At 38.7% G+C, this 21,501-nt stretch overlaps 1 protein-coding gene across 1 annotated transcript; it reads left to right on the top strand.

The window, feature by feature from the left end:
* Positions 1–3,638: 3,638 nt before the first annotated feature.
* Positions 3,639–10,226, top strand: slitrk4 (SLIT and NTRK-like family, member 4). Its single transcript, XM_026331281.1, has 2 exons — positions 3,639–4,833; positions 5,595–10,226. The coding sequence occupies exon 2, from the start codon at positions 5,637–5,639 to the stop codon at positions 8,202–8,204; it is 2,568 nt and encodes an 855-aa protein (XP_026187066.1). The 5' UTR covers positions 3,639–4,833; positions 5,595–5,636; the 3' UTR covers positions 8,205–10,226.
* The last annotated feature ends 11,275 nt before the right edge of the window (positions 10,227–21,501 follow it).

Raw genomic sequence — 21,501 nt, 5'->3', positions numbered from 1 at the left:
TTTGTAGTGTGTGCCTTGTCTTGAGGCTAAATTTATAGCAGAATAATGGACTGTCGAGGATGCCTTACACCCAGTGTGTCCCTCATTATTCCATTATGGTTTAATGGTATTATACTTTATTTTGCTATTTATGATTTTCCCTTTAACCCTCTTAGGTTAGAGGGTTAGACACATTCAAAAAGCACTGACAGCAGGAAAAGAAACCTTTTAATACTGTAAAATCTACATTGTGCTTCAGAAATATAACAAATTTAAAAAGAAAAAGAAATGGTGCTTTCATATCATGACATAAATTGGTTTTCCCTTTTTTCTGGAAAAGAAAAATTTATTGGATTTTTGTTCATATCAGGTTTGCATGACAACAAATGTGAAAATAGCCAAAGCCACTGATCAGTGAGCATGGCAATGTGCCACACAGCAACAAAAATAAAATGAGCAAACAGAGTGAACAATCCTCACCTGGACCGCATTACTCACCTGGCTCTTAAATGGAGTGCAGTTACTTTTTTGTCCAGATGAGGGTGACACATCAAACACTGAATTCTCAGCAAAGGAAACTTTCCAAACAGTGGCTGAGGGACAAAACAAGAGCATATAAGGGGTATAATACATGAACGCTTTTAAACACATTAAAATGCATATTTTAATCCAACAAATGAGATTAGAGCAAATGAGATTCAAGGTTTTTTCCAGTGTTTGGACACAGGATGCAGTGTCTCAGCCACATGGCTAGACTACCAACAACAGCTGAGACGGAAGCAGAGGCTTTGCCAACTGTCTGGCTCATTCTCTAGTAGGCCTGCTTCCCTCAGGCCACTCACAGCCAGTGTAGGAACATGTCCAAGACTGTCAAATATCAGCACACTCATACACACACACTTGCAGCATCATGTTTTAATCTACACACGCTGAGGAGACTTGAGGACAAATGCTTGATTTGCTCTTTTTATACAGATGGCTACTTTTAAGACTGCTTATAAGAACTCAGCCACACCCGTTTGCATGTATTACTACTAATCAATCAATGAAGTGAGTGGGCTTTTCTAGTACTCAAGAATAAACTGCATTAAAAAGCTGCTGGATTTGTCTGAATGAGAAGTAATTTAGACTGAATGGTTTTTCAAGACATGATAACTTACAGTGTAAAGGGGCCTTAATTAGCAACTGGCTTTGTGACATTAAGGAGATGACTGAAAAAGCATCAAAATACTGTCACCATTCATTCAATGTCAGTATTCTTTCCTACAATGGAGTATTGTCTGTAATAATATGTCTGTCAAACATGAAATGAATAATTTTAATAAATGATGATACATTAAACCAGTTATGGTCTTTACAGAATGAGAAATTTCACCTGTTAATAAATCACAACAGAAAACATTATACAATCACTCAAAGTGTAATGCTGTGTTATATCATGCATTTCTTTTTTTCTGTCATTTGTTTAAAGGCTATGACATTTGCCTTATTTGGAAATAAGATATTTATAGCAACACAAGTTCCCGTTTCTTTCACGTGATGAACACTAATAAAAATGACATGACAGTGAGATGAAAATGCATGAAATACATTTAAGGGTCTATAGGACTAAGCTGAACTTTGACTCATTAAGAAGGCCCATATTTGTCAAGACCACAGAATAATGCCTTTTAACACACATGCATGTGACACAATGTACCAACCTCATTGACAAATAGAACAAACAAACATTTTCTAGGATGACATTTATAGACTGTTTTGTAGTGATTAATATGAACAGGTTTTGTGTTGCCAGGGTTTCTTTTCCCCTTTCTAATAATTAAATAAGTAAATAATATTGGCAACACATTAGAAAAATGTTTGTCATTGTTTCTTAAGTAATCAAGTGAAGTAGATGTAAAGTTAAATTAATTTTGGTCTAAGTAAACAAGCAGCACTCAGGAAGGAATTTCCACAATCTGGCAACAAAAAATGATATTCCTATCAAAGCCTCATGCATTATCTTTAAAACATTAGTGAAACGTATTAATTATTCTTGTGGTCATTAGGCACAGCATACATTCATTAACGGGTGCCTTTGTAGGGAATGGTACAGGAACAATTTGCAGAAAAAAAAACTCTCCATGTGCCAGTATTAAAAATGTTGCTCTATGCTGGATGAATCACAAGAACATTCAAATGTTAATGCTCAAACCTTATCTTTCTGTTTTGCTGTTGACTCATGTGTCATGTCATTTGGAAGCAACATGAGAAGACGAATGTTAGGTAAAATAACAGACTCCATGCTTTTGAGTAGTGAAGTTAAATATCCTCCATGTTTACTTCAGTATTGGGCATTTGTACATAGCTCTGCGGAATAAAGAAATGCAAATCATGTCATGTGGGATCAAAGTGCAATATTCTGTGTAAAGCAGTTTAGAAATAATTATTCGATTATATTATTATGCAACAGATTTCACTTAACCTTTTTATGTGGAGGATAGTCTCACCTACTCCACAGATAGCCTGATACCCCACACCCCACCTCTGCATCACCATAACCACTAACATTAAACAAATACAGTCACGCAGGCCTGGTGAAATTCCATACTTCCCTTTCCCCAGCCTGCTTTCATCCCTGCGTCACATGGCTCTGCCACTTGTTGCAAGAGGAAACCAGAGGTGAGGCTTCCCGCGAGGCAGAGCACTGTCAGGTTTCAGGTGCGGCTCCCTTTCCTCCCATGGATGTCAGCTGTATGGACCAGAAAGCAGGCGCTGCACCACGCTGGCACTACACTCGCCCTTGGACTCATCCCACATGAATAAATGAATACATACATAGATAGATTAATTATACATTTCAATGGAAGCTGTATAGGCTGCATACAGTCTTAAGGAGGGGTCTTACTTTTTAGGTGAATGAAATTAGAAGACGATATGTAGCTTAAGACGCAACTTCTCCGCTCCGTGTATCTCCTCTCTCCTCTGCTTCGTTCGCTCCTGCGAAAACACAAAAATGGAGAAATAATGTGAGCCGCATAAGCCTCTGATGGACTGATTTCCCACCTCCTTCTCCCTGTCCCCTCTTGCAGTCCGTCTGACTGCAGCACTCTTGAAAAATAACCCCCTCTCTTCGTCCGTCCCTCTCCTCTCTCCTTTCTCTCGCTCTCTCTCCCTTCTGTTTAAAATGCTGCTCGCGCTACTGTGCCCAGTTTAAAGTGCACGCACGGACACACAGCGCGCGCACAGTCTTTCAAATCGACTTCGGGGACGCGCTCGAGCCCTGTCCCGCAAGTCAGGCCCAATGCGTCGATTTGGCAGGTAACGCGTTTTTTTATCCACACTCAAACACACACACGCTCCTACACGCTTTTCATCAGCTTTGATCTTCATCCCCTTGGAGGTTACACGACAGAGAAAAATAATAAAACAGGTGAGAGGCTCTGTGTAATAATATTTCTGAAAAAATAGAGGATAACTGTCAGAAATACAGGGTGTGCTGAAAACAAGAATCTGTATCTGTTTCAAGGTCTAAAGCTTTTTTTTTCTTTTTCGGTCTGTGAGAACCCCCCCCCCCCCCCCACACATTTCCCTCTCTCTCTTTCTCTCTCCCACTTCCCTCCCTCCTCCTGCCTCTACATCTCTGCATTCTCCTCTTTTAGTCGTGTGGGAAGCTCAGTGAATGCGGCTGCAGAAGGAGCCAGCATACTTATGCGCGGATACTGTTCTGTCTTACAGGAGGAGACAACACAAGCTTGCTTCCCTATCTTTTGACCCACCAGCGTTTGCTCGGATTGGATTTTTTTGGCTTTAAATTCTTTGCACTCTTATCTAAATTTATTATCTTTTGGTTTTAAAATTTTTTCTAGACCAATGGGAAGGAGAGAAAGCGCGGACTTTTCAGCTCCTCACTTGCACCGCAGCCGTCTAAAAGGCTGAATAACTGCATTATTCATTTTTACGCACCGGCTTCTGTTGTCCATACTCTTGTTTTCGCCTTTGTGCTTTTCCGCTTTTCTTGCTCGAGCTTCGCTGCCTGCAAATACACAGATCTGTAAAGAGAAAATAACTGTTTTGCAAGGCGTCTGTGCAAAAGACTGGATTTATTTTGCCCGGATGGGAAAAAAAGAAATAAACTGATAAACTGATGGGAGCGTTTTAGCTGGTTTGCTCTTAAAAGCATCATCCCGGTGTGTAACTTCGCTCGAAACAAACCAGTACCTATTTACTGGATCGTCTGGGGTTTGCCGAGCAAAACCGCGCAGTGTGGGCCGTTCGCATCCCCCCTTTTCTCCTCTGTTCCTTTTCCTCCAGTTTTCTGTAAAGAACTCCAAGAATGACGGACTTATCACACCGCATCACCGATCGTCTTGCGCCTTTTTTCTCGTCGTGGAGTCGCCGGACGCGCCGTCAAGATCCCTAAAAGCTGTCTGCCTCTCCCTTTCTCTCTCCCTCTGCCGGTTTTACCAGTCTCTCCCCTCTCTATTTCTCCCAGTCCTTATCTCTCTTGCAACCAAATGAATGTTTTCTCATGGAGTTAGTACAATCACCTTGGGGACCGAACGACCAGAGGGGTGATTTTTCCAAGCAAGAGGAGCCCGTCAGCAAGAGACGCATCGGGTGAAATCGGAGTCTCACCCTCCCACCTTCTTTCTCTCCCCCATTTCCACCGCACCCCACATCCCCTCCTCTCGTTCGCTTGGCAAGGTTTGATATACAGTACCCTACATGGGGATATAGGGGCTGGTGAAACCTTGTTGCGCCCTGCTTTGTACTTTAGTTGGGAGGACTCTTTGCGCACGCCTTCATCCATGTCTCACCAAAGCTACCCCATATCTCCTGAAGGAGCCGCATTCATTATCACCTTAGCTTTGGGTAAGTCTAATTTATTTAGATTTCAGCAGCATACATTTATATTTTTAATTTAATATTTGAAGAACATTTTTTCTTTCTTGGTCTATTAGGAGTCAAATATGTTAAAATGTTTGCGATAAATGTGTGCCGCTAAAACCCTCTCAATATGACAGTAATGGGCACAGTCCCAATTCATCCTCTCCTTTGCTCACACAGTTGCTTTCCCAAATAACCTGAATTTAGTGCTTAGAGGTGCTGTTGCTGCTGGCTTCAAATGGGAAAGAAAGAAAGAACTGCAGTCGCTTGACTTAGATTATGTTGAATATGCTGAGAAGAGAAGGATATAGTGCTTTAGACAATTGCATGAAGATGCCTCATGCCTGTATATTACAATAAGATGCAGAGTTATGCAGCAGTTCGTTTCTGAAGTATCTGGTACTTTTCCTAAAGTACTGAATAATTTACATCAAACGTTTGTCTTGTCCAGTAGGCAAATTAGGACAATGTCATTCACTCCAAACATTCAATTAAAATGTGCAACAATTAGAAATGTATATTTAGCATTTCTATACAATATTTTATACAGCAAAAATTTTGATTGATTGTTTGCTTTCTCTCTCTATCTCTCTGTGTGTGTGTGTGTGTGTGTGTGTGTGTGTGTGTGTGTGTGTGTGTGTGCGTGTGTGTGTGTGTGAACACATGCATCTCTGGGCATGTTTGCACAAATGTATGCCTGTGTGTGTGTGAATGCTTTTGCATACACCTGTCTTTTTTCTCCAAAGGTTACTAAATGATTTTCTGGGGGAGGATTTCTAACCGGCAAGATGCTGCTCGTACTCCTGCTGGCAGTCTTTTCTTCCTCCATCTCTGGCTCCCTCTCCTCCTCCCTCTCCTCTCCATCCATGTCGGACGGACCCCCGATGGCAGACCCATCCACCTCAGACTTGATGGCAGAGACCTGCAGCGCATGCTCCTGCATGTCAGTGGAAAACGTGCTGTACGTCAACTGTGAGAAGATCACTGTCTACAGACCCACACAGCTCATCCCACCAACCTCTTCCCTGTACCACCTAAACTTCCAAAACAACTTTTTAATCATACTTTACCCGAACTCATTCCTCAACTTCACCCACGCTGTATCACTGCAGCTGGGGAACAATAAACTGCAGAACATAGAAGGTGGAGCATTCATGGGGATGAGTGCATTGAAACAGCTGCACCTGAACAATAATGAGTTAAAGGTGCTCCGAGCAGACACTTTCCAAGGAATAGAAAACTTGGAATACCTTCAGGCTGACTACAATTTGATAAAGTACATTGAAAAGGGAGCATTTAACAAACTGCACAAGCTAAAAGTGCTGATCCTGAATGATAATCTTATACAGGCACTGCCTGACAACATATTTCGCTTTGCCTCACTCACACACTTGGATATAAGAGGTAATAGGATTCAGAAGCTTCCTTATTTGGGGGTTCTGGAGCATATAGGGCGCATTGTAGAGCTGCAGCTGGATGACAACCCCTGGAATTGCACCTGTGATTTAGCACCTCTTAAGGCATGGCTTGAAAACATGCCCTATAGTATTTTTATCGGTGAGGCAATATGTGAAACACCAAGTGACTTGTATGGGAGACTCTTGAAAGACACCAACAAACAGGAGCTATGCCCCATGGGAACAGGAACTGCACTGCCTGATAATGGACAGTTGCCCTCCAAAATGTCCCCAACCACTGTGGCTCCCATGGCCACAAAAGTACCAAAAACCACTGACTCATCTAAGATTTATGGCAACGGCATTGTGGCTGGTTTGCCACCTTTTGGAAGAAACAGCCAGATTGTTTCCTTTCAGACACGGACCCCTCCACTGTTGTGCCCACAGCCCTGCAGTTGTAAAGCCCACCCCTCTGACTTTGGCATTAGTGTCAGTTGCCAGGAAAGGAATATTAAAAATCTGGCTGATCTCATTCCTAAACCCCCAAATGCCAAGAAACTGCACCTGAGTGGGAATTACATCCGTGACATAAACCCAACTGACTTCCAGGGGTTTGAGGGTTTAGATTTGCTACATCTTGGCAGCAATCAAATTGTCACAATCCAGAAAGGTGTATTTGCAAACATTACTAACCTGAGGAGACTGTATTTGAATGGAAACCAGCTCGAACAGTTGCACCCGGAGATGTTTTTAGGCCTCACAAACCTCCAGTATCTATATTTGGAATACAATGCCATAAAAGAAATCTTAGCAGGCACATTTGACTCCATGCCGAATCTACAACTCCTGTATCTCAACAATAATGTTCTGCGGAGTCTTCCTGCTTATGTATTTGCGGGTGTCTCTTTAGCCAGATTGAATCTGAAAAACAATCACTTCATGACCCTGCCAGTGAGTGGTGTCTTGGACCAGTTGCGGTCATTGACCCAGATAGACCTGGAAGGGAACCCGTGGGAGTGTTCCTGCGATCTGGTTGCCCTCAAACTCTGGCTGGAGAAACTAAGTGATGGTGTGGCTGCCAAAGAGGTGAAATGTGCCTCCCCAGCACAGTTCTCCAACATTGAGCTGCGGCTATTGAAAAATGAGATCCTGTGTCCTAAGCTTATTGTGAGGCCGCCATTTATTCTCACTAGTGCCACCCCTGTTTTGACCTCAGTGTCGCCTGCTGGAGTTGGCAAAGCCCCACCGGGTGGGCCTGTGCCTCTCTCAATTATGATCCTCAGTATACTTGTAGTGCTTATCCTTACTGTGTTTGTGGCCTTCTGCCTTTTAGTCTTTGTCCTAAGGCGGAATAAAAAACCTGTGGGCAGGCAAGAGGGTCTTGGGAATCAGGAATGTGGCTCCATGTCATTGCAGCTCCGACGACACAGCCACAAATCAGGCAAAAAAGGTTCCATCCCTGGAGATGACCTGGGAGGCGAGACCTTCATTCCCCAGACCATTGAGCACATTGGTAAGAGCCACACCTGCGGGATTGGACGCTCCTCAGACATCGACGCTGGCTTCAAGTTTGCAGACTCACAGAGGCAGAAGATCATCCTCCGGAACAGTGCAGACAAGGATAAAGACTCGCTTTCCACCTTGGAACGCAACAAACGGCTCAGCACCATTGACGAACTTGAGGAATTCCTCCCCAACCGAGAGCCCAGCATGTTCATCCAGAACTTCCTGGACAGCAAAAGAGATTTCAACAGTATAGGAATGGGCGGGTATGAAATACGTTACCCAGAGAAAACGCTGGATAAAAAGATGAAGAAGTCATCGCTGATAGGAGGGAACCACAGTAAGATCGTGGTGGAGCAGAGAAAAAGTGAGTATTATGAGTTGAAAGCCAAGCTCCAAGGAACGCCTGATTACCTGCAGGTGCTCGAGGAGCAGACTGCACTGAGCAAAATGTAGGGATTGTTGTGTTTGATTTAGTGTATTGATTACACACACATACATAAGAAAGTCCGACACACATACCAAACACATCTGCCTTTCTCTGGTTCTTTTTTTCCCTCTAGCCACACACACTCACCCACACACACACACACACACACACACATATCATTCAAACCCCCAAATCTCTCACTTTCTTTCGTTCCTGTCGTTCTCTCTCTCTGCACACACCCACATGCATACAGCAAAGAAGTGCCTTCTGGAAATCCTTAATGACCAATGCAGAGTTGGACAAAATGGCTCCACACTACAAAGCTATTACTAGAATCAGCATGGATATATTTCACAGTAAAAGACCTTTTTGGATTGTCCATGCCACTATATGTATGAAACCCACATACATACTGTACCACAGGACACCCTAAACGCAACCAGACAGTCATAGTATTTTTGCTGCTATTGAAAGGGGTACTTAGCTTCGTTTTTGTTGTTCTTGTTGTTTTTTTTTCTCCTCCTTTTGTTTTTCCAACCAAATCAAAGGGTCATGAAAACAGTGCTTGAGAATATACCTCGCCGTCTTCAACCCTCATTTAAAAAAATGAGAAAAAAGAAAGGAGGGAGTGTTGGTTGTTGTTCTTTTGCTCTGGAAAGTATCCAAATTTACAACTTCTGGGATAAGATTAACATAATCTGTGACTCACTGGATGCTACTTCTTTTTAATTTTAATTTGCGGGAATATCAGTTTGATCTTGGGGAAGCTCTCTGGAGTCATCTGCAGACTCTCTGCCATCTTGTGTGGATTACACAATCGTAGCAGTACACCTGCTCTTTGCTGAGAGGTTAAACGGCTCCTGTTTTTCAGTCTTGGGAATTGGAGGAATTGCACTGCAAAACTCTTTTGGGGAATGATTTGATGACTTGTTTTCTTTGTGTAAAGAGCCATGTTAAATATAGTGTCTTCTGAATGGAGTTGTGTTTCTCTTCAAAATTGCTAATTACAGTAACTATTTGTTTTGGGTGAGATCTAATGGCACATACACTGTCAGAGGACATCGTTTCTGAAAATGAAAAACCCAAGGATAAAAAAAAAAAATACAAAGCTGCTTGCCATGTAAGCGTAACCTGGAATTTATTTTGTAAGTCTTACATTATTTGTATCTGTGGGACTGGTTTGTAAATCACAAGGAAAGACAAATGTACACACATGCAAACACACACATGCTGTATGACAGAGCATCATCATCAAGAGACTACAAGCCAGAATTGTCACACAAACTTCTAATTCAGTTCAATCGGTGACCCACCTGCCCTTATCAGCTCTCAATTCGTAGTAAAAAAAAATAACAAAATAGTTAATTTATTTTTCTATGCAGGGTTATTTAAAGAGTTATTATAGAGAGGTATTTAAAAAGAATAATACACAGAGTGGAAAGGACTTGATAGAACAATGCATCAGAGCTATCAGTGATTGCTGAGTCGATGTAAAGGTTTGTGTTTCTCTCAGTTTACTGAAGAAATTGATCTTCTGCAGGAGGGTTATGAAACGTGAGGTGTGATGTTTCATTTTTATTGTGTCACACAGCAAGATGAGGCCTGATAGAGTCTGTGATGTTTCAAGCAGTTTCTTTATTCTTCTATCTCCCACAGTATCTTGTAAAAGGTTTATGATTAACATTATGCAACCAAAATAAATGTGCATTAAAGTTGATATGGTTCTGGAATTGCTGAAATGCGAATGGAGACAGCCATGGGGTGAGACAAGGTACAAATTGAGGTTCTAAATTGTTAAGATTTTGACAGAATCATATCAAAAAAATCACCATGTGCAATATTAGTAAAAATGCTCAGTCATGATGGCTTCAAAATTATTTTGTTTAATTTATTTAGTTCAAGGTTATATTGTCAAGACAGGTTCTATTTCAAAATTATTTTATAAACTTAACTATCTGGTCCTTATTTAAAAAGTATTCTTAAGTTAAAATTATGAGTGTTTATTGACATTACAAATGATTAGAATGTATCTTGGAAAATATAATAAATACAATTTTTTATCAGTCATAAATCTCCTGTATATTGGTTAATTTTCTCTTGTATAATCATGTTGAAATTAAGGTATTAAAATCAGCGCCTATTTGCACTGTGTCCCCCTATTTCTTTTATTTTTCTATTCATGTGGTACTCTTAGCTTTCCTTGGTGACTTCACTAAACAGATTCTTGCACTAACACAGCCAGGTCCTTTATTCTCTGCCCTAAGTTTTTCACAGAACAAGTTGGACTGCCTGACAGTTCAGTGTTGGATAGACTGACAGAATTTTGTACTTGTTTTGTTCATGTACAAACACTGGCTGCCCTTCAAGCATAATATATGTGTGCTTAGTCTGTTTAGTTTCGAGGAAACTGGCTGTGAAAGCTGGGAAACAGCTGCTTGTTACACTTAAGGTGGTAAAACCATTAAAAGTTTAAAATACAGACACTATTTGTTTTCCTTTTGGGTTTAAGTGACACATGAAGGGATTTTTAATGCCCAACTAAACATTTAAAGCTTGAAAATATGATTTACACAGAGGTATGTGTTGTGTTGTGTTGTGTTGTGGGTCAAAACTATGATGTCATTGCATTCAGTCTATGTTAATGTAGTTCTTTTTTGTCTCATTCTGTTCATTGTCCTTTTCTTTAAACCTCAAGTATTTTTGGCAGTGGCCTTATTCATCTGTTTTTAGCCTCATCAAACATGTATACCATTTCCATTTTAGGGTTAAAGATTCAGAATTCCTGTTTCTGTGTTAATCCAACCTATGGGGCTTTTGGGAAACCAAGTAGCAGAAAGTATGACTCATCCAGACGCCAGAGAATTGTCCTCATTAATTATTAATACCCTTGGCAATTTTGAACTAAAAAGGGATGTGGGGGGGGCATGAATCTGATATGTCCACCCCCTCCAAACTCCCCCTTTCTTGTCTCCAACTCTCCCCCATCCCCTGTCATACTGTCATATTTTCAATCATAACACACTGTAATAGAGCAGAAATATAATTTAGATAGTTAAAAAAGACTCAAAATTGGCTGGAAAAATATCTTTTCAGTCCAACAGTTTACTGCAATGACTTAGCTCCTGTGAGAGGTTTTGTTCATGGAGCTTCCAGGGGTTCTTGAGGGGTTACCACAGCCTCCCTTGAAAACTCAGAAATAGTTCATTTTCATTGTAGTTTAACCCACCAGATATCAATACAATTAGTAAAAAATGCACAAAGACCTTGATGGAGTTCTCGCTCTCTCTTTCTCTCTGTGCTCTGTGCTGTTATCATCACCCACTGTAGACAGTTATGCAATTCAGTGCGCTGAATCGTAACTGTAAAAATCATCTCTGCTGTGCTCAGTGTATATTCTCATCTGGTTGAGTTGCTTTTTTTTATTTTTGAGTGGCAACATTTTGGAAAGTTCTGTTGTAAATGAAGGTAGCATGCTTTAAGTATGTCTTTGGCCACAAGGGGCAGTGTTGAGCTAAGAACTCAGCAGTGTGTATCTATCAAGTGGTGCACCTGGACTGCAGGAGGATTACTTGTTTTAAACCCTTCAGATTAAAAAAAAGACATATGTTTCATTAATTCTGTTTGTAATGACTTCACTTTACTATTGTATATGCATTTAGAGATAAAAGACATTCCAAAGGATACATAACAGGCCTTTCATGGTAATAAAGATGGTGACTCTTATTATTTCCAAGACTGACTAATAATAAATGAAAGCACAGGGTCCATGTCTACTTGTAAAAGAAAAGCATTGATTATTCACAGACTTATCAAAATTAATGGAATAAAACTGGCCAAATTCATAAAAGCAGTTCATAGATAATGTGTGTGTATAGCTGGGTGTTTTTCTCACAAACTGGAAATATGTTTTTTAATGTGTACATCTTTTGTGGTCCTATCCAGGTGTTAAAAACAAACAAACAAACAAAAAAAAAACAACATTAGATGCTAACATGACAGTTAATTAAAGAATTACAGTTACTTTCATAATAGCCACAGATGGTCTCACAGAGGGTTAATGTCTGTGAAAACATACTGTTATATAATGGAAATATATCCTTGTGTTGGGTGCAGTACTACACCGTCTCATTTAAAGGACCTCTTCCTTTTTACTCTGTCACTACATCGCTTTCCATTTTATTTTACTACTTTGTGAATCATTTGTTCTAGTAGGTACTTTCCCTCTCTTCATCTTTGACATTATTGACTCACTTCAACCTCAAATCTTCCATGAGACATGGGTTTTCTCATTACAAGAAAAACAAGAACACATTCATGCAGTAGCTCTTTTACAAAGACAGAGTAGATGTATTTTAACCTCAAAAATATAATTTATTGCTATACAATATACAAAATGTTAACAGAATTTAATTGTGTATTGAAAAACAATCATTTCTACGCAGACTGTAATTCCATACCAGTGATAGAAAAGGAGGAACAAGAAGAAGATTTGAGTAAATTTTTACATGATCTGTCAGCACTGTTTTACCTCAACACTGATTTATCATAGTCACCCTGAGCATTTGAAGATTAACACATAATAAAAGTCAGGATAATATGTTTTCTGCTTCTGCATGACTGTGATGCATTGCACACCTGAAGCCAATTCTAAATGTCTGCTAGTAGAGTTTGATATAAAATTTAAAGCTAATAAATGCCAATAAATGCAAAGAATAGAAAAAAATGAAGTCAAAACAGGCAAAATCACTCTATCAATTCTACAAAATAAAAGTTTCTGGGATTGAACAAGGTTTTTCTTCACTGTGTGCAGTTCTAATAATGACCGCAGCTGTGGTTCCATCACGGTAAATGTGATTTTAAAGAGAGCAGGTTAATCACATTATCCCAGTTATGCATCATAAGCATCATGTCTTAATGGTCAAATCCTATAGAATCGTTATAGGCTATTTTAAATGGTTTTTCCTCACAATTTGTGCTTGTGTTTATTTGCCAATTGTTTTAATTACACTGTCATTTTTTTTTTTGATAACTTATTAAGCTGTGGGAGCACATTTCTAGCAGCAGTGGCCCATGTCTGCGCAATGCCAGCAGTGTGCTCAGGAATGGTACTGGAGCATTTTTGGCATCTGCGGTGGTCAGGCGGCCATTTCAGGAGGGATGAAAGGGGATGGCATCTCCCCGGTAACCACAAATTACTCAGTGCATCCCCAATGAGTGGAAAACAATGCCTCGCTTCCCCGCCAGCTGCCTCATTAAACATGAACAAATCCACCAGTGCTGATCTGTTGTAGCTCTGTTGGCTGCTGTTTTCACAATATTTAGTGACACTCATAAAAGCAGATCACAGAAAATCTCCAGTCAGCTGTCTGTTGAGGCCATAAAAGCCTCATCAACTTTTCAGAAGTTTAAACAAAAGTTTCATTTGGATAAATACTACGACTTAATTTGTTTCATCAGCCCTTGTGATCATGAAACCTAAGCAACACAATGCAAACTGTAAATACAGGCACCATGTCTGTTCACAAGGCAGCAGAAAAGGTTATGTGTTAAAGCCTGTTTTGTTTTCCCTCTGATTTAATGGAGACAGTAGAGGACATTATTCCAGTGGAATTTCACAGCCTCTCCAAAGCCAATTTTGACCTCCATGTCCACACCATTATATTCTTTTCATTTCTCATTCAATTTCTGTCCTTTGAAACTACACCACCTTGGTCTGAGAGAGATAATGAGTTCCTGACCAAAATGAGTTACCTACCTTCTAAAAATTGACACTTGCTTCACAAAATAGAGTGTATTGTAAAACTCACTCTTCATTAATATTATTATTATTACCTGTGTCTGGGCGCAACATATACAGTCATATTTTTCGCTCTGTATTTCACCTTTATTTTAAAAATGCTGTGTTGGATTATTTAATCAGCAAAGCAATGTTTTATATGGTGTACATATTATTTTCCATGTAAAGCATGAAGACAAATGATCTTAAATGAAAGGCAATTATGTATCAATTTTGGGTCCAGGGATGTATGCATTATTATTGTAAACCTGGGTCAAATCAGCTACCCACCCATCATCTACCTTGCCTATCCTGTACAGGGTCGTGTTGGGTCGGGGGCTGGGTAAGAGGTGGAGTTGTGCCAAATCAGTGTGGATCACAAGCCGTGGTTTAAAAACCTGGTAACAATAATTATAAGCACTTTAACCTCTTTGTGTTAATTTTAACTTTAATTGTGTACATTTACCATGTTATTATTGGTCTTCCCACCCCCAGTGCTTCAACTCTTAACTGTGTCAAAATGTATGTTAATGATCTGACTTCCTATAGCATGTTAACTTTCATTTTAAAACCGCTTCACACCCACAGCCCAAATACACTTGTTGTCACTTCTTGCCTGATTAGATTTCTTATCCAGAGTGTGGGTGTGTACAAACTATACTTGAATGACATTGCTCTTGCTCTCCTGTTATGGAAACTTACTCTGTTACTAGGAAAAACAAGAACAAGAAGTGTTCATGCATTATTCCAAAAAGGTCAACCCTAACCTTGTAGTCACACTACATAGTGCGAAGTTCTTTGTGTTACATATTTCTAGCATTTTGTTACCAAGTCAAACTAGATAGAAAAACAAACATAGCCCCTATAACCAGATTGTATTTGTCTTATTATTAGATTAGATTAATTACCACTTGGGTGTATTCGGAGATATTCCCAATATCTGTGTTACAGAATTACAGACCATTGTGAATGCTCTGTCCAACCTGGATGCCTTTAGATTTGCACGATATCAACTGGGACAGATTAGATCTAACTCCCCTTTCAAACTATACACTAAATCGTAAATTTATATACTTCCCACTGAAAATGTCACAAAATTCAAGAAATCCAAAAAAGACAGCATGGATACTGCTTGTATACGCTATAAGAGGAAGTGTTGGACCTGTTAATAGCTGCACAAAATTTAAGGAAATTCCAAATTGGGCTAAGACAGCCCCAGGAAAAACAAAGCATTACATCTGCATGTAGCTACTGTTCTTAGCTACACGTGATTCTCTGAAATACACTCATTTCAAATCATCACATCACATTTTTGAAAATCATTTAAACCTTTATAATTTGACGGATAAACCTTGAAAATCATTGTTAAACCAATTCACGTTAGTCAGGAGCAGCTGAATGTGTAAAGTATCTGAGCACAGGCTGTGATTAATGTGCTGCTGTTTCCTCTGGGTGCAAAACTACACCTGTTTCTATTTTATTACATTGATCTATGAAAGATCAATGAAGGCAAGGGAACAATTGAAGACAAGTAGAGGAGACATACTTAGACCTTTGGGACAGCCCCAGAGGTTTTGTGCTTGTTTGAGTGTATGTGCAACCGTGTGAATATGTTTTGCGCCGCCCACATCCCAGGGCAACACGTCAGATGCCTTTTCTAATCAATAACTTATATTTTATCATGAAACGAGAACCCCTTGAACATGAAGCTAAGAAGTGTTTTAAAATAATATATCAAGGAAAATAAAAATGGTCATAATACACCACTTATAACTGCTCTACAGTGGATGGCCTTTATGTTGCTTTCACATATAACACAGAAAGGATCGATCCTGTATCCAGAGAAGAAATTGGTAACCATCATGTCTAAAGAAAAAGACACTGTACTATGCCAAAATATTTGACAGGTGATCTCTAATGACAGCAACACCAAGCAACTCTTGAGATACCACCTTAAACAGTCCACAGTTATAGGACAGTCATCTTTCTTCTTTACTCCCTACCTACAGATCTATCTTATTTGCCTTTCTTTCCATCCATCATCTCATTTCCCTGTTTTTTTCTCTTTGCTGTACCTGAGCTGAATTATGATTCATAGTCTTTTGTGATACATTGTGATTGATTTGGCTTTCCAGCTAAGTAATGAATTGGCCTCTCAAGGACATGTAGCGGGCCAGCTTTGGTAATAATGTGGCCTCTGCTGAAGGCAGCTCAAAGACTCCTGACACCACAGATTTAGCGTTTACAGTGTTTATTAGGAAGTAGTTTCAGTAGGAGCTTTGTTTGGGTTTAATTTTGAAATAGCTACCAAATGCATTTCTAATAGCTTCATGCATATTGTGAAATGAGGTATTTCATTTCTATATGATGATATGGAATAGTAATACTCATTAATATTCAAGTAATAACCAGCAATTTTTCAGTGAAGCACTAAGTGGAACATGTTTGGGGTCACAATCATGTAAACCATGGAATTTGTTTTCCTTCTTATATGCTGAAAAGGTTAAAGCACTGTCTGTGAGTTTCACTTAAGGTTTCACTCAGCAAGCTTTTATATGATTAATATTTCAAATGACCAAGTACAATGTAAAAGTTTACTGTGATAGAAAACCAGAAAACTGTTACTTCAATTCCACTCAGCTCAGATTTTAGTGTTTTTCAGGTCGTTGTTTTGCAAAATTACCATTTTAATTCAATGACTGTCCTCAGCAAACAGAGGCTCTGGAAAACCCACTGTATACTATCTGCTCAGCTTTAAACAGCATTAATACTATATATTATATTATACAACATAATAATAATAATGTTATTAATAATAGTAATTAGTTTAGAAACATAATTAGATACTAGCTTGTGGACATAGTATAGCTACAGAGTCAGATGTTTCCTTCTTTGCTGTTTGCTAATTGCTTAACAATAACATGACATGTTTACAGCTTGTTCTGTGAATCTTTATATCAGTAATATTCTTGCTTTTAACCACCAGGATGTGAGGTAAGGTCAGCAAAGCAAACCACAACAATGGTGAATTCTTTAAAGAGAAACTCATAAGATGTCAGTGCTCCTGCTGTTTGTTGCACTGTTAAAATTGGCAAACATGCAACAGACTACATTTTCTCTCGGGACAGCCTATTTAATCCTGTACTGCTATGATATATGAAAGTATGTCTTGGATTCATCATCCATTTCTATGTTTATTTAATTTCTAAGGCACATACTAAATCAGCACCTTCTGCAAAGGTCGGCCATGCAAAGCAAGTGTGTGGGTATAAAATACTATGAAAACTAGATGCATTTCAATCATTTTAGTGGTTTTTACTGTGATGTTGGAGGAAACTCAAACACATTTTGATACCTACATTTAAATACTGTGGAGTACATTTTACTCGCCATCAGCCTACTGTGTCTAAACCACCTTCTGCCATTTAAAATCATGATGCTTGTGAAGGGATATGAACCTTTTCTGTTCCAAAATAATTACCGATACAGGCTATTGAGTATCAGTGACACATTTTTCAAGCTTATGGATTGTGCAGTTTAATGTCGAGCAGATGGAGGCAAATCAAGATGAACATCAGTGCCAACATGCATCCTGTTTAAAGTCAGAGGTCAAGCTGTTAGTGTATGTTCAATAATTCCTATATGGTGATGGATTGTGAAGAGGCACGTTTGTAAATGAAAGTCTGCATCACCTTCAATATTTGTTTCTGCTCTGTCTCTTTCATTATTGTCTTCACATTCACAATGATGCATTAAAAGTATGACGGTATTGATTTGTGCAATGAAAGTACAACAGCACAACCACACATTGCTGCATTCTTTTTTCTGCTCATAAATAAATACTGGATAAATATGTGTTTCTTTTCTGAGTTAACAGATTGCTCTGCATGAATTTGCTAACATTTGATCCTCACCACCTGTGGTACACCACACAAAGAAGGATTCACAGATTGTCCAATGAAATTGATAAGACAAAGTTGTTATTTAAATATCAAAATATGTACATGCAGAAGAAATATTAAAAGAATATTGTTCAGGGTTAGTTTTTTAAGTTTTGGAAATAACACACTATTAATGTCTCGTACAAAACCTGCTGGGCATACAAGCCACAGTAAAAAAATACTTTCATTTCAATTTGAGCTTGTGTTTTATGTCAACATGCATATTCCTAAATACTTCTGCAGTTGAAATTATCACAAACCATATGTGCAATGAACCTAGGATTTTTGGTGGGTTCTGTTAATCTGTAATCAATTGAATAACTTTATGTGCATATGACACTATATTTTTTCTCTCTCAATATATAAAACTTTTCCATTAAGACAGGGGTAGATGAACAATACTACACTAATAATAAGGACACATAAGAATGAGAGAGAAGGATGACTATGCAAATATGCATCTTATTGTGGCTCACTTTTCATGTCTATTTTCTCACTATCAGCATCTAAATATAACCATAGAATTAGAACAGATCAATAGCTGTGGTTCTTAGAAACAAAATGAGTGCTCAAGCTTGGTTATAGCTCTACTTTAAAAAATGCTATCTCAAACCTATAACAAACCTAATTAATAGTACTTTGAGTTAAGGTTTTTTGTTGCATCTCATTACCTTATTCAATTCAATTCAATTCAATTTTATTTGTATAGCGCCAAATCACAATACAAATCATCTCAAGGCACTTTACAAAAACTAAAACTAAAAACCCAACAATTCCCTTATGAGCGAGCACTTGGCGACAGTGGAGAGGAAAAACTCCCTTTAACGGAAAAAACGTTATGGCTGTTGGTTACGAGGCTGCTGAAAGACCACTGCCAAACTCATCAGACACCTCAGAGATTTCATTGATTATTTTAAGGAGCTTTAATATGTGAAATTAACAACAATTTTCTAGATTTCTATACTTTCGTTCTCATAAACTATAAAGTAACGAACATACTTGAAGTTAATAACTAAGATAAATGCGATGAGCCAACCCAGTTTTTGTACTGGGTTTATAAGTGCTATACAGTAGATTTGTGTAGATTTCTAAGAATGGGGTAATATACACTGATCAAGGCAATGTACACTGATCAAGGCGATCTCAGTTTAAAGCCTTCATCAGGACACCTCAGCAGGAAGCAAACCTGTGATTATGTCAGGACAGATCAGTCTGCAGTGCTACAGACTTCTCTTTCAGGATGGGAGTGTGGATTTCATAAACCACTGTTCTACCAAATGTCAACACTACAGACACAATATGTACAAATGTTTATAAGGTACTGCTGTTTGTTCAGTCTATGATACATTCACATTTTTGTCAGTTGATGTTTTAAGCCATTGTCTGGTGATGGAATGTTTTCTGTTTTATGCATATATGTGTGCAAATCTTTGCATTCAGCATCATTTGTGAGTATCACTACTGGTCTATGCAGCATCCAAATCCAGAACAAACATGAAATGAGACCAATGCATGTGTTTGTGTGAATGTGTATGGCCACAGTGTTTATTTACCTGCAGTGCATTCATGCTCTCATATTACCAGTTATCTTGTATCTCTCTCTCTCTCTCTCGCTTGCCAAGCCAGCCGGTGTTGACGATGCACTAGCTGTTGAAAGAGAACAAGAGTGTGTGTTAGTGTGTTTGTCAGTGTGTGCTGTGTTGACAGAGCTGAGAGATTTAATTGACACCCACAGAGAGAATTATACAAGCTTCCAAATGCTCTCCTTCCAAATGTCTTTAATGTTTTTCTGCATCTCTGTGTGCGTACGCATGCTCATGGCCACCCATGAAAGCTGTGTGCAAGTAAACAGGGTCTCTACTGCACATAGAGAGTGTTTTAGAGGGGCGGTTTATGTCACTGTTTCTTTTCTTCACTTCTGTCCTCCATTGCTCCCATTTCTCTTTCTTTATTGTTTTCTTCAATTTTTCCGTTCATAATTCATTCTCATGTTCCATTTTTAGTCGTAGCCAGTACTACTGATGCGTTCGTTAATTTGTTGCTTACAAACTCAGGGAATTACAGCGTATCATGCAAGCTGTTACCTCTTGCATGATCTGATATGTATCTGCATTCACACACAAGTGTATAATGCTGTACTAGTGAGGATCATCCATTGGTTGTCTTTATTGTCAACCCAAGTTGATTTAGGGTCCTTCTTGTGATTGCAAGAAGCAAAAATAGAGCAGGACAATACTCAATTACAATTTTTACATGAAGCTGCTTTAATGAGTTTTTGTATTTACAAAAGCTCAAATGTAATGTGAAAGGTGTAGCACAGACTGACAATCCCAAAGAGTTCAACTCTATAGGTCTTCACAGTGTTTCCAAAAATGCAAGCATCCTTTAGCACATTCTTTTTTAAATTTTATGGCCACACATTTCCTGGTTTAGTGCTTGTTTTCAGCTGAGAAAATAAATACAAAATAAAAACTCAGTTGAACAGCAGAAAGACTCAGTTGGCAACTCACTGCTGAACACAGCTATTATTATTATTTATCAGCTAAATGCTCATGTTTCTGCTGTGACCTTGTGAGGCAGTAACTTTAGCAATTTATGACCTCTTGTAAACACTTTATGATGAACTATTAATATAGTTTAAGTGTTGAAATGTTTAATTTGATATGGCTATCCTCACACAATGCTTGGTAGAGGGACTAGAAATTAACAAATAAAAAGAAATGAAGAAAAACAACAATGAGGAATACAGAATAAAGTGCATGAGAACAGCACCTAACATAGCATATAAAATTTGTAATTGTGCATAGATTAGTCTTGAAAAACAACAACATATTATAGACAAATAATAACACATAACACTTTTTCATCCTTATATATGCTAATGATGTGGCACAGTCAATGATCACATGAATACCCATTCATTCATTACCTAAACCTGCTTATTGCTCTCTGGTGTCACACGGATCTGCTGGAGCCTATGTCAGCTCTCTTTGGGTGAAAGGCAGGGGTACAACCTGGACCCAATCACATGATTATGACTAATCTTATTAGCTGTAGGCTATTTGCTTTACAATGTACATTTGTCTTTATGTACAGTAGGAACATTCCTGTCAGTGCCCTCATGTTTGTTTTTGCCCTCTGACATATGTGCTACAATCCCCACAGTAGTGTGTGTAATGTGTGCGTATGCATTTGTCATGCATTGTCTTTTCAAAAGAATGAGGATGAATGAATATTTGTGCAACCATAACTCTGAGTCACTCACATGAGCCACCATCCCAAATGTGCTGTGTGTTTGTGTGTGCATGCAAGTGCATGTGTGTGCCACACAACAAGATTAATGCGGATGAAACTTCTAATAAAACAGTTTCAAAGAAATTAATCAGTTTCTATATGAATATGATCATGAATCACACCAATAGATGAAATGTGCTTGTGTAACATTGGAAATAAGAACATGGAAGCACTGGTTACAGTACAGATATATAGCACAAAAAAACAAAAAACTTTAGCTTTCATTAGCATGATACTGTATGAACAGCAATCTAAATAACACATTTCCATATAAATTAATATTGTCTGCTCATCCTAAAAGTCAACCAATGG

Source organism: Mastacembelus armatus, chromosome 10 (assembly GCF_900324485.2).
Source record: "Mastacembelus armatus chromosome 10, fMasArm1.2, whole genome shotgun sequence".
Classification (NCBI taxonomy): Eukaryota; Metazoa; Chordata; class Actinopteri; order Synbranchiformes; family Mastacembelidae; genus Mastacembelus; species Mastacembelus armatus.
The sequence above is the reverse complement of the archived record's forward strand: the minus strand, read 5'-3'. Positions and strand labels throughout refer to the sequence as shown.

Bases quoted from the DNA above. Each gene is read 5' to 3' on its own strand.
- slitrk4 (XM_026331281.1), top strand. From the start codon at position 5,637: ATGCTGCTCGTACTCCTGCTGGCAGTCTTTTCTTCCTCCATCTCTGGC.